Source organism: Lagopus leucura, unplaced genomic scaffold, assembly GCF_019238085.1.
Source record: "Lagopus leucura isolate 7727_CA_CO unplaced genomic scaffold, USGS_WTPT01 Super-Scaffold_100001, whole genome shotgun sequence".
NCBI classification, from domain to species: domain Eukaryota; kingdom Metazoa; phylum Chordata; class Aves; order Galliformes; family Phasianidae; genus Lagopus; species Lagopus leucura.
This window is the reverse complement of record NW_024962262.1, coordinates 6,504,414-6,516,832: the sequence shown is the minus strand read 5'-3', so window position 1 is coordinate 6,516,832 and position 12,419 is coordinate 6,504,414. Positions and strand designations below refer to the sequence as shown.

Here is a 12,419-nt window from a genome sequence, read left to right as displayed (position 1 = left end):
AACTGTTCTACCAGCTTCCATATTTACAGATTGCTTCAGAGTAACTGTTGAGCAAATCCTTCCGTGCAGATATCATTGGAGTTTGAAAAAGGGCCAGCAGAACTAACAGAGTATTTGAATGAAAGCCAACTGACATTTTTTAAAATTTCTAACATTAAAGGGCAATATTTACCCTTTTTTTTACCATGTTTATCTGAACTCTCTTTCTTAATGTAGCAGGTTTGTGAAAAGGATACTTTTGTTTCCAGCACAGGCATAGTCAATTTTCCCTTCTGTTTCTCCACTACAACTCTTGAACAACTGCATCAAAATATTTTACTAGAAAAAACAACTCAAATGGCTTACATTCCATTTCTGTACTAAGCCACTCACACCAATAAGGTTTTTGCCACATAGGAGGCTGAGTTAATGCCTATACACTCTTTCTACTTGCAAGTGAAGTGATTTGCTTCAAAGACAAAAAAATAACTGGTTGGGTTCTTGAACTGAATAACTGAAGTTACTATGAACGTGAGTTACTTTGCAACTAATTTTAGTATCTCATGTGTCTCAAGTAAGCCACATGGAAACAGTGACTTAAGATGACTGGAATTTTAGACTCATGCTGTGAGCTCTGTTGCCAACATTGTCTCTTGTAAACAAAAATCAAAAAGCTGAATAAGACACAGTGATGCTCAGAAGGTATCTTTAACAAATATACAGCACTAATTCTGAAATTTAGGAAGTAAAACTTTAATATTAATGCCAACTAGTCTGACTGTCAAATATATCTGCCTGCACCTGTCTTGTTTTGCCAGTAAAACACAGGAGTCTGTAATTAGTCTGTGATATTTTGTTATTAAAAAAAAAAAAAAAAAAAAAGTGAAGGAGTGAAGGTGAGATGTTACTTACCAGGACAATGACCAAAGGAAGCATTTCACACCATCTCTTTCTCATGTAACTAGTTAACATCTGTAGCAGTACACTATGAAGATTAAATGACTTAAAGGAAGTCTTTCTATTAAAACAGTAACTACTATGGCCTCCCTAAACATGCCATCTCCACTTAACTGTAGATACATTTTCATTGCTGACTTCTTCAGATGGGATTCTAAAGACATGTTTGGAAAGAGGGCAATAAAATGTTTCATGTTACACTACATAAGTGGAAAATGTCATTTGCATTGTTAATGTTCCCAACGGAATCTGTCTCTTTACTGCAGTCAGGATTTGTGCTTTATTTTGGTACCAACTAGTGCATCTTTTCTGCTTCAGCTACACAGTCTAATCATCTTGCTGCCTGATAGAATTAATACACAAACCTTTAAGGCTTCTAATACCATGTAAGTGTGTTGCTTTTGTTGTTGCTTTGTTTATTGCTGTTGTTTGTTTTACATCCTAGTGTGGTTTAACTTAGTTTTGTTACCAAATGTCATGGAATCTTTTTGCTAACCACTGTCCACCCCAACTATTAGTACAACATATGCTTACAATGTCACCTCATGCAGACAGTACCTAAAAGCTCACAGTAGTTAGAAACATATATATATATATATATATATATACATATTCCTCTCTTAATGCCTTGCTGACAGTACAGAATTAGTATTTTGGGAGTCTGCACCAGCAGTCTTTCTTTCCCTGGTGATAGCTCAGTTTGTCAGTGAATTAAATTAGTTTCTCCTCTGAGATACCTTTAATTGATTTAAATGCTTTCCACACTTAATCAAGATGTAGGATGGGAGGTAGGAAAGGAGATTGCATAATCTAAATATTCTTAAGCAATGCTTTTAGTGTGACAAAATGAGGAAAATATTCAAGAGGTAAATGCTTTTACTCTAAGTTGTATCTGAAAGGTAAAAATTTCAGTTGTTAAACTTCAAGTATTCAAATAAAAGTAATTTCAAGTAACAACTGTGCACGTATTCTACAAAACAATGGGGATGTCAACTTCATAAATATTTTGCACTACACTTCTATAGCATTTTATCATCTGTTCCTCTCCCATGAGTGACTAATGTACTAAGCATTAAATACTTAAATATATTCTGCTGGGAAAATGCTGGGTATTTTTCAGTTGCTCATTTTTTCCTACTCACACATTTTCCTTTGACCATTCCACTGTCTGTCCACTACTGAAAGCTACCTCTTTTAATGTCTCATTGAATTTAAGCCCACTGAAAGCATTATACTCCTTCTCCTCCAATTTTTATTTAAATTTGAGATGCTATTTAGATAGGCTTGCAGACTAAGCAGTGCCTGGATCTTCATCTTAAGTTTCTCTTCCCAGAAGCTCCTCTTACTCTGCTTTGAAACACATGAATTGTTCGGAATCATGTTTTTCTTGGTCTGCTTCCCCCTAACATTTCACAACTTATGAACTCAGCTTTACCTCAGGCCAGCAGTTGTTACATTTTCTAAAGCACTGTCCTTTGAAACAAGGGCTAAAATGTGCATTTCTGCTAGCTTTCTTGTGCTATAGTGCTTCAGCTCTAACTCACAGATCCAGTCTTCTACTGTCAAGAAAAATCTATCTTGCAGATTTCCCCTTTAAAAAAAAAAAAAAAAAAAAAAAATTAAATCAAAGATTTTAAAAATCTCCAAAATAAACTAATGAGATATTCCTTTTTTTTTTTTCTTTTTTTTTTTTCCCCTATTGTTTCTTGTGTCCAAAAGGGCTCCTCTTAACCAAGAAGGAAACCAAATAACAATATTCAAATGACAAACTACTTTTATCGTAGTGAAAAGAAGTACTAGCCATGCCTTAAACATCACTTACTGGAATGTATTACATGCTCCAGAAAGTACTCCTATCTCCCAAAACCAGCAGGTAAACAGATAGGGCATTATCAAAACTGTAAAACAGAATTCCTATGTTAGTTCTCAGGTTGAAATTTGAAAATTAAAAATTCTTTACTGGTGGAAATTAACAAGCCAAAGCTATTCCTGTTTTTTTGTTTGTTTGTTTTGTTTTGTTTTTTACTCAAATGTTGAACTGTCATTTACAGATCAGCATACTTTGCTGTATAAACGTTTCAGAAAACTGTCTGATGAGCAATACTCCTATAGTGTTGATGTTCACCAGGATTTCTCTCTATAGTTTGATTTAAATTCAAAGACTTATGGAAGATTGTTTCCTAAATAACCTTGAAGCCTCATTTTTTTCTAAATAGATGTAGTGATTCACAGAGCAGCAGGACAAACTAAGACACAAGGTTCTTTAGAAAGAGACAAATATATCTGTAAGTAGTTCTGTTGAACTCAAATGCATGTCTTATTGAAATGTGATTAGTAGAACAGGATCATGACAAGAAAAAAAAGAGGACTCTGCTAAATCTAATAACAAGATCATGCCAAAAGACTTAAATGACTGAACTACCTATCATTCTATATTAACCCTGAACTGTAAAAATTAATGTCAAGTAGAGCCTTCTGGATATTTCTCTTGATTTTTTTCCCTTGTGATTACAGCTTGAGTCTGATTGTCTTGTCTCATAATTGTCTAATATTTTCTATCAAAGGGTAGAAAACAGAAATGTATTGTTTTGTTTTGACAACAATTAATTTTTGGACTAATATTTTTCATGCCAGCTATTTTCTTCATGCTTAATTATCGGGAAGTTTTATCTAATATATTTCTAGAAACAAACTCAAGGCAAGTCTTTCTTCACAGAAAAAAAAACATGCTTTTTATTAAAAATACCTAGTGCTCTTCCTTTAATGGAACAGGAATTAGACTAGTCTGAAGAATATTCCAGCATACCCAAACTTGCTCATTACAAATAGTCTCTGCAAAGACTTAAAGGTGTCCATGTCTCACTGCCTCTGTGCAAACTGACTCTACTTGAGAGCTGAGAAACTGAGTACTTTTTCTGTAGTTTCCCCTCAGCAACTGGATGCCACCGTGGTGCCACATTTCAGACTAGCAGAAGATAAAGTTGGTGCGTTAGTGTTTTGCAGGAAAGTGACACAAAATAGAACGAAGAATCTGAATGAAACAGAAAGTGAGGGAAAGGGAAAAAAAGACCAGCACTGGTAGAAGGAAGTGATACAGCACTATGGGATGCAAATGATTAATGAGAAACAGGCAAGAAGCAAGATTATATTGGAAATTAACACAAGAGGTGGAGTCACAGCAGGTAGCAATACTGGAGTACAACAGTTACAGGAAGGTGCTGGAAGTGTCACGTTAGTAATTCATGAGGTATCACAGTGAAACTGATTCAAACAGCTGAATGCAGCTGAACGGAGGGGTCCCCCGTACTCTCTCCAGCTACATGTTCCCATTCCTTCCCCAGCTCTGGACAGACTTGGGCCACCAGTGATAAGCCAACACATGAGCACTGAGACTCTCAGTGGCCAAACAGAAGCTAATACACTCAAGGAAGTAGGGCAGCATATGGACAAGCCCAAGAGTGGGAAGGGGGTAGCAGGAAAACCTCTTCTGACAGTAGCTGTTATCATAAGTTACTGGTAATTTGAAATTGCGCTCCAAGACGTGTTTTTCTACATAACATGAAATTGAGCTCAGCAGAAGAATGTTGTACTGTAACTGTACTGTAACTACTTACTTTGATGATCTGTGTCATGGATACTGGTAAACCATGATAACTGGTAATCAAGACATCCTCCAAAATAGGCAGTTGCCTTCATCTCATAACTAAAGAAATAAAATGCAAAGCTACTCTGAGAAAACGTTTCGTTTGCAAGTTTAAACATTAAAGTTACATAATGTCAAGTTACATATCTTTTATTTCAGACTGAACCTTATTCATTTCCCTTACATGTACAAATTATGATGGTACCTCTAATATTCAAATCAACCCAAACTTACGAGTCTTTAAACATTATGGCAATAATGATTATACAAAGTGGAATTTTTCCTTTTCACTCTTCTGTTAGATCAATTAAAGACAACATTTCATCAAGTAGTACTGAGGTGTTGGCATAGATGTCAAGGAACTTCTGACTAGTCCTGAACAAGTCAGGTACTTTCACTCTACTTTTAACCCCCTATCAACTTATCCTGCTGATGTTCTTGATGGAACTTCTTTAACAATCTAGAGTACCTCAGAATCCTAGGAGAATCATCTGTAGCTTTGTCTGATATAGGTATAACATCTTCCCTATGAGATCACAGAATCAGAGGTGTAGGGGTTGGAAGGGATTTCTGGAAATGGCAAAGTTCAACTTCCCACTAAAGCAGCTTCCCTGCAGTAGGTTGCACAGGAAAGCATCCAGGTGGGTGATACCTGTAGCAGCTGTAATATCATCAGGGAAACATTTTATTACACCCGGTGAAGTAAAAAAAAAATACCTGATATTGTCAGTTGCAATGCGTGGCTTATTTAATTGTATACATGAGTACTGGGAGAATTCCCCAAATGAAATACATCTGAGACAATCACTAGATACACACCATGAAGTGCTTGAGAGCTTTGATCTACAGGCACTATCTTCAAAAGGCCAGGGGACACTCATTCTGTGTAAATGGTTAACTCACAGTTTTCTCATGTTCTTTTGTGATTTGGCTTGCATAGAGAAGCCCATAGCTATTATTTTAGATAGGAAATAGATATTTTCCTTAGGATTATGCAATCAAGACTCCTCTAAGAAATCAATCATCTTGGTCACAAAATCTTTTTGAACAATAAACTTAAGGACTACTCATTATTTTTTAGATAATCTCATACAAAGCATAGAATAAAGCAATTCAGGTCCTTTTATTTCCAAAAATATTTGAGTTAGAACTAGTCCACCTAACCACAGTAACACACTCCTTCGTATATGCTGTACCTAGCCATTTTTCTTTCAGAAACAAAGGTGAATTTTTTCTCTTTTTTCCTATTTCCCTTCCTGAAAGAACTCCCCACGGTAGAAATGACCAGATCCTTCTGAATTTCTCTTTAATTCAAAATCGCAGCAGAATTTGTCCACTTGACTCTTTTGTCCAAAATATGGAACAAAACTCAGGCCCCAGTGACACAAGAAAGACCACCACCAAGCACTGCACTGCTCCTGAGTTCCACAGGAATTCACACACTGCTTTTCCAGTCAGGAATGGTGGGAAAAGGCTCTGCCACCCTTCTTCCTTAGAAGAAGCTGCACGCACATTTCCCAGGTCTGGTAGCACATGGACAATACCTACACAACTACTGCAGCACTGAGGCTATGATTTTAGCATTCAGGAGTTTTGTCCTATGCTTACAGCAGCTGACTTTTTTTGCTTTCTTTTTTTTTCTTTTTCTAGGAATAAACACCAAATGTTTCGATATCAATACGAACTTGCCCATTTTTGGGCAGTGCAGCCAAGGCTGAGAATACCTAAAATCCACTGACCCGGGCTGGCTTTGAGAATTCTCCCCCAGGGGGAAGGAACGGGGTGCACACAGACAACCCCACGTCACTCCACCAGCACACAGCAACCGACCCGGAGCACCGCCCCTACCCTCACGCCGGGGCTCCGGGCGCATCTCGGACAAGAGCCGCCTTTCACCGAGAGCGGCCCGAATCCCGCCCACAACACTAACTGCCCGCTCACCGCCCGCTGGGCGACGGCCCACCCCTCCGCCACCGAGGGCATTCTGTGAGATGTAGTCCTGTGCCTGTGCCCTGCGGGGCGCAACTACGAGTCCCAGAGCGAGCCGCGGTGAGGAGAGCAGGGGAGGCGGAGCCGGCGCCATTTTGAGAGTGAGGGATTGCCCTCCGCTCCCCTCCCCCACCGCCGGCCGGGGGTGCGTCGCTCGCCGGGACGGCGGAAGACGGGCTGGCGGGCGCTCGTGTCTTGAGGTTGGTTTCCTCATCCGTATGTGGGTGAGGGGAAGCGAGGGGTCAGTGGGGGGGAGGTGGGCGCGGGTGCCAGGAGGCTGGCTGGGGATGGGGGAAGGTGGCGGCTGGCGGGCGGTACCCCACGCCTCCCGAGCGCTGCTGCTCCTGGCCCGGCCGTGCGGTGCGTCCGTGAGCGAGAAGGGCTCGGAGCGCTGCCTCCTCCGTGCCCGAACGGGCAGATCCGGGCCTTCGCCTAATCTTCAGCCTCTGCCACATGCGCCCTCTTTTTTTGCGTTAGTGAATTTATTGTAGACGTGGAGCTTAAGGCCGTCGGTTACTTGCTGGAGGCGTTTGGCAGGTCGAAGTGATGACATGGCGTTGTAAGCACTGCCAAGTGGATCGTGTGTGCAGCTCGGGTTCGGTGCTTCCAACCGTATCTTCAGTGCCACGGAGCTATCAGGCTTCCCAGGGCAGAGATCACGACCTTAAGCTGCTGGAGTTCAGGCAGTGTTTGGACGGTGCTCTTGGATATGTGGCCTGGTTTTGGGGTGTTCCTGTGTGGAGCCGGGAGTTGGACTCAGCGGTCCTTGTGGGGCCCTTCCGACTCAGGATATTCTGTGGTTCTATTTTGTCTCCTTCGAAAGGCAAGACTGTAAGGTAGATTGCACTTTCTCAGTATGTACATGCTCTGACTGCAGGTGGAAATGTTTTTTACGTGCACTTTATCTTTCCCTAATGTTATCTGAGCACGCCTGCTGAAGATTAGAAAGAAGGAGTATTCCCTGTGTGGGACAGTCACACAGCAGTCTTTATCATGAGAGAAATTCTCATGCAGCAGGTAGCTCACATGCTCCTTTACTTTCATTTCACATAAGAATATGTGCATGCCTTGCTTAAGCCCCATTCCAGAAGTGAGATGAGAATAGAAACGAGAGTAAAGCAACTTTTCACTGTATCACAGAATTGTAGGGATTGGAAGGAACCTCTGGAGATCATTGAGTCCAGTGCCCACACTAAAGCAGGTCCCCTAGAGCAGGTTGCAGTGTTTCTGAGTAGAGATAAAGTAACATTTTTTAGTAGTTGGGGGATATAGGCATATATTATACTTGCTTTCCAATTTGTAAAAAGGGGGAACTGAAAAGCAGGAGATGTGTGAGAAGCAATGTGCGAGTCTTGAGAGATGGAGAGAGTGGTATCCAGAGCAGCAACCCAGTAATACCAAGGAATATTGTCATGCGTGGCTATGTTTTTCCACCATATGGCAGTACTGCTATCTTCCAGTTATCAAAATGAAATAGAAACAGTAAAATCTCCTTGGCTTAAGCATTTTCTGACTCTTACTTTTTACAGTAGGTGAGAAGGTGTCCTGATAAACACCTGTCAAGTTTTACACATAAAGTTGAAATGAAGAATATTACTTACGCATCTTCCTTTGATGTTATCTACAGATCCTTTTCAGACAGAGCGAAGGAAGGAAAAAGTTGGTTTTTGTTGGAGATGATGAGCATGTAACATTTGATCAATATTAACTCTTAGAAGGATGAAATATTCCACAGTTGACAGAGAGTAGGGGAATAAATCCTCTGGTAGGATAATTACTTTCTCATTTAATACTGTGTTTGGTATTCTGGAGGGCTTGCTAAATATACTACTTGGCACTTAATTTATGATGACTTGCTTTTCACTGCGTTACATACAGACTTTTAGAGTGCTAAGGAAAATCAAACTATGGATAATGGATGGGGCAATGGCATGACTGCATGTCACACTGATGAGAACTATCTGACTTTGTGTTTTTAACTGCTCTTGCTCTAGCTGTCTGTCATTCTGGAACTTACTGCTCCATTCTTAGATTGTAGTTCATTTAGTGCTCAGATTACCTTTCAGTTTACTTTGAAAGTATGCAGCTGCGTGGTTTTGATACCTAATGAAGGTCTTTAGTTGTTCCATAACCAGAAACATAATGTCAGATTGTAAACTTAACTTTAAGCCTTATTTAACCAGTGCCAAGTTAGAGATGCCATCCAGTATCTGTTTTATTGGTGTAAAATGAATTAGCTGAGTTCCTGTCGCAGAAAGTAATCCCAGTGTCTGAAGTATTTGCATTTTTGTCGGTCGTCTTAGTAGTGATGTTAGGCATTAGTTTGTGCTTTGAAATTTGGCACATGTTAATCCTATCGTAGAGATCTGTAATTGGCAGATTAACAAAGGTCAGTGGAGAACAGAAGTTGTTGATTTAACTTATTTTTCAAATATAAAATTCATATGAAGAAAGACTGATTTGTAAATTAAGATACAAAACATGACTGCAAGACTGGTTCAACACTAATGTGTTTCTCATATATAGAGATGTTTAAACAAAATTGCCATGCTACTAAACAAGACTTCCAGTAGGTATTGCCTGCTTTTCTTCTTCTCAGTGCTTGCTTCACATTCAGTTGTGATAGTGGAGATTCCAAAGAAGCACATCATAGGCCTCAGTAACTTGACTTTTTTTTTTTTTTTTTTTTTTTTTAATTTGCTTTAAAATTGTTTGTGTTGATAATGTATTGGTCTTTTTTTCCAAAGATGCTTCATGCTGAAAGTAGAGTAAGGCTGTTGGAGTGTCAGGATGAAATCACAACTGAACCGTGTTCTAAAAAGATGAAGTCAACGGAAGGGGCGTTTGAGAACCTCTCTGACTGTGGCAACCAAGGCACTCAAGAAGGGGACCCTGACAGAACCTCCAATGATTTGATACCAGTGTGTGTTTCAGATAATGAAGGGGATAATGAAGTGCAGAAGCAGGAGAAAATACCTATGAATGTCTTTGGAGCAGCGAATGAAGTGCTTCCAGAAGGTAATCTAGAGTTTCATCAAACAGTTGATTCTGTGATTGTGCAGAACATAAATCCTCCATTTGTATCAATAAATGGCACTGAGGATGAAGGAAAGGAAGATCCTCTTACTGCGAATGATGTCAATGAAGATAATACTAAAAATAGTTGCATAGCATTCTCAATAAATAGAAATGAGTCAGATGAAGAGTTTATTACAAGCAAAGAATTTATTGGACCGATTTACAAGCCTGCTGAGTGTAATACACAGGACCAGTCTGGGAGCTGTGATGAGTGTCAAAGCAGTGTGGGAGATGGCACACATGGAAACAGAACTGAAGGAACTGAGACAGAGAAGGTGCCAGCCATTTCTTCTGCTGTATCAGGAATGGATGATGAACTGGACCAGTTCTACAAAGAAATTCACCAGCTGGAAAGTGAAAATTTAAATCTGCTTCAGGAAAAGGAAACTGAAACTTCTCAGGAACAATATTCTGTGTATAATTGCGGTCAAACATCACAAGAGGATTATCAACATGTATTGTTGGACAGCCCACAATCATTTTACAAGAATGGACAGTATTTCTTTGGGGAACAGGGAAGTCAGAAAATAAGCAGTGAGCAACAGTTTGTCATGGAAACAAGTGGCTGGAAAACTGAAAATGCCTTTAATGGACAAATAGAGTCTAATTATTCAGTGCCTGAATTCAGACCTGCCTGGCAATCAAGGGAGTCTTTCATAGTACCTCAGGGGCCTCCTCCTCCTAGACTGACCCATCAGGCACATTTTCAGATATTTAATTCCACACAGCAAAAAACAGATGCTTTTCCTTCTCAGAATGATGAACTTTCTTATGAAAATTACTATGGTTACCATGAAGATGGGGATATCAACTGTCATGGTGCAGTGCACGATCAGAGTAGCTACAATGTTGGTCATACTGATTTCCAAAATACTCAGGTCTTTAGAAATGGAAATAATCACCAGAGTGGACTCCAAAGTAATGGTTTCTGTGAAACCAGAAAAGAGTATTGGGAGGAACCAAAAACTTACAGTGCAGAAGGAATGCGTAGATTTTCTTTCCTACCTGAGGAGAGGTTTGATTGTTCACGGAAAGTGCTCCTTATCTTAAGAGGCCTACCTGGGTCGGGGAAATCAACTCTATCTCGGTAAGTGACAAGACAGGAGGGAGTGGTTTTGCACTGAGACAGGGGAGGTTTAGGTTGGATATTAGTTGGATATTAGCCAGACACCTCTTGAACACTGCCAGGGACGGCGACTCCACCACCTCCCTGGGCAGCCATTCCAGTGCCTGACCACTCACTGCTGCATTGGCGCCTCATTGCATCTTTGTTGCTTCCTTATTATTAGGGGGAATGGTTTTAAACTGAGACGGGAGGTTCAGGTTAGATATTAGAGGAAGTTTTTCACACAGAGGGAGGTGACGCACTGGAACAGGTCGCCCAAGGAGGCTGTGGATGCCCCATCCCTGCAGGCATTCAAGGCCAGGCTGGATGTGGCTCTGGGCAGCCTGGTCTGCTGGTTGGTGACCCTGCACATAACAGGGGGTTGAAACTCGACGATCTTTGAGGTCCTTTTCAACCCATTTTGTGATTCTAAGTGAAGGCTTAAAAGTTGGGAGGCTTACTCAGATTAAAAAAAAAAAAAAAAGGATTTTTGAAAAGTTTATCAGCAAGCACTTGGCAAAATTTGGTATTTGTAAATTAGGCAATTAAAATGGAGTCATATTGGAATCACACGGTTTGGTTTTTGTTTACATTAGTATGAATTTTGATGAACAGAAGCTGTTTTTTGTTAATTTTGAAGTGTTCTGTGACTTCTATTCTGAAGTTCTCATATGCACTAGTATGTGATGGTCTGCCCCTTTTATTATCAAATTTCTTCGTTTAAAAAGAAGTCTTTGGTATAATCCAGCAGGAGTAGTAGCTTTTTATGGCTGTGCAAAAATCTTCAAAGACCATTAGAAGAATTTTGCTTCTCTGGAAGTGTAATCCTTTTCAGTGTACTGGTGAAACAGCGTAATCTCATTTGTGTTTTTCATACTAATGTCTGTACGTTTTTTTAATTTGTGAACACACAAGAAAAATGTCATTTTCTCTTAGACATGTGCTTGTTGAAGTTTCCAACAGAGTTAAAGCCAAGCACAAACTCTAGCTTGGATTTTCACCTTCTTTTTGCTTACTGTAGAAAGTGCATAGGTTGATAAAGAACAAAACCACTGTCTGTAGTAAATGAAAACACATTTCTTTTGCACGCAGAAGAAGTTACTTTGTTAGTATTTAGTGATTGAGCTTCATCCAGAAACTGCATGTGACAAACAGGACATCATTTGTGGTTATATTCCCTTGTATGTTAGCAGACTATTAAATAGATACTGTGATTATATTCTTCCTTGTTGTTTGTTTTTGTACAAAGGAGCAACCTTACTGTCTGTGGGTTTTGATATTTTTTTCCCCCAGTGTGTAGGGGGCTGTATCATAGACGAATATCTACTAGAAACTTCTAACATATTTGTATAACTTTAACTGACATTTTCTAGTTACTGATTGTTCTGTTCTGCAAACCTATATTTTTGAAGCTGAGTGTTAATATGTGAGTGTTATTACAGTAGTTTCTGTAGTATATGAAAGTAACATAGAAAATAATTGAAGTGGAAAAATACTGCTTTGTTCGGTGCAGAAACTGGGTAGTTTTAACTATGAGACTATTTAACATTATCTTTTCCATACTTTGCGTGATGGATGGCCTTTCAGTCTTTCTCCAAGTATGACAGTCACGTTAGCTGAAAAATCCTAAATATTGTTTTTTATGAATCTGTATTGATGCTTTTTCAT

At 39.6% G+C, this 12,419-nt stretch overlaps 1 protein-coding gene across 11 annotated transcripts in view; it reads left to right on the top strand.

Annotated features, from left to right (window-relative positions):
* Positions 1 to 6,662: 6,662 nt before the first annotated feature.
* Positions 6,663 to 12,419, top strand: part of LOC122178411 (NEDD4-binding protein 2-like 2) — a 44,134-nt gene continuing 38,377 nt past the window's right edge. For 10 of the 11 annotated variants that reach the window (XR_006178319.1, XR_006178320.1, XM_042868576.1 and 7 more), the window contains exons 1-2: positions 6,663 to 6,768; positions 9,316 to 10,733. Coding sequence is in view for 8 of the 11 variants with exons in the window: in XM_042868576.1 (XP_042724510.1) it covers positions 9,316 to 10,733 (1,418 nt within the window). In the remaining 3 variants the exon portion in view is untranslated. Of the gene's footprint in view, positions 6,769 to 9,315; positions 10,734 to 12,419 lie in introns of those variants that run through there. The other variant, XM_042868580.1, reaches the window with a different exon arrangement.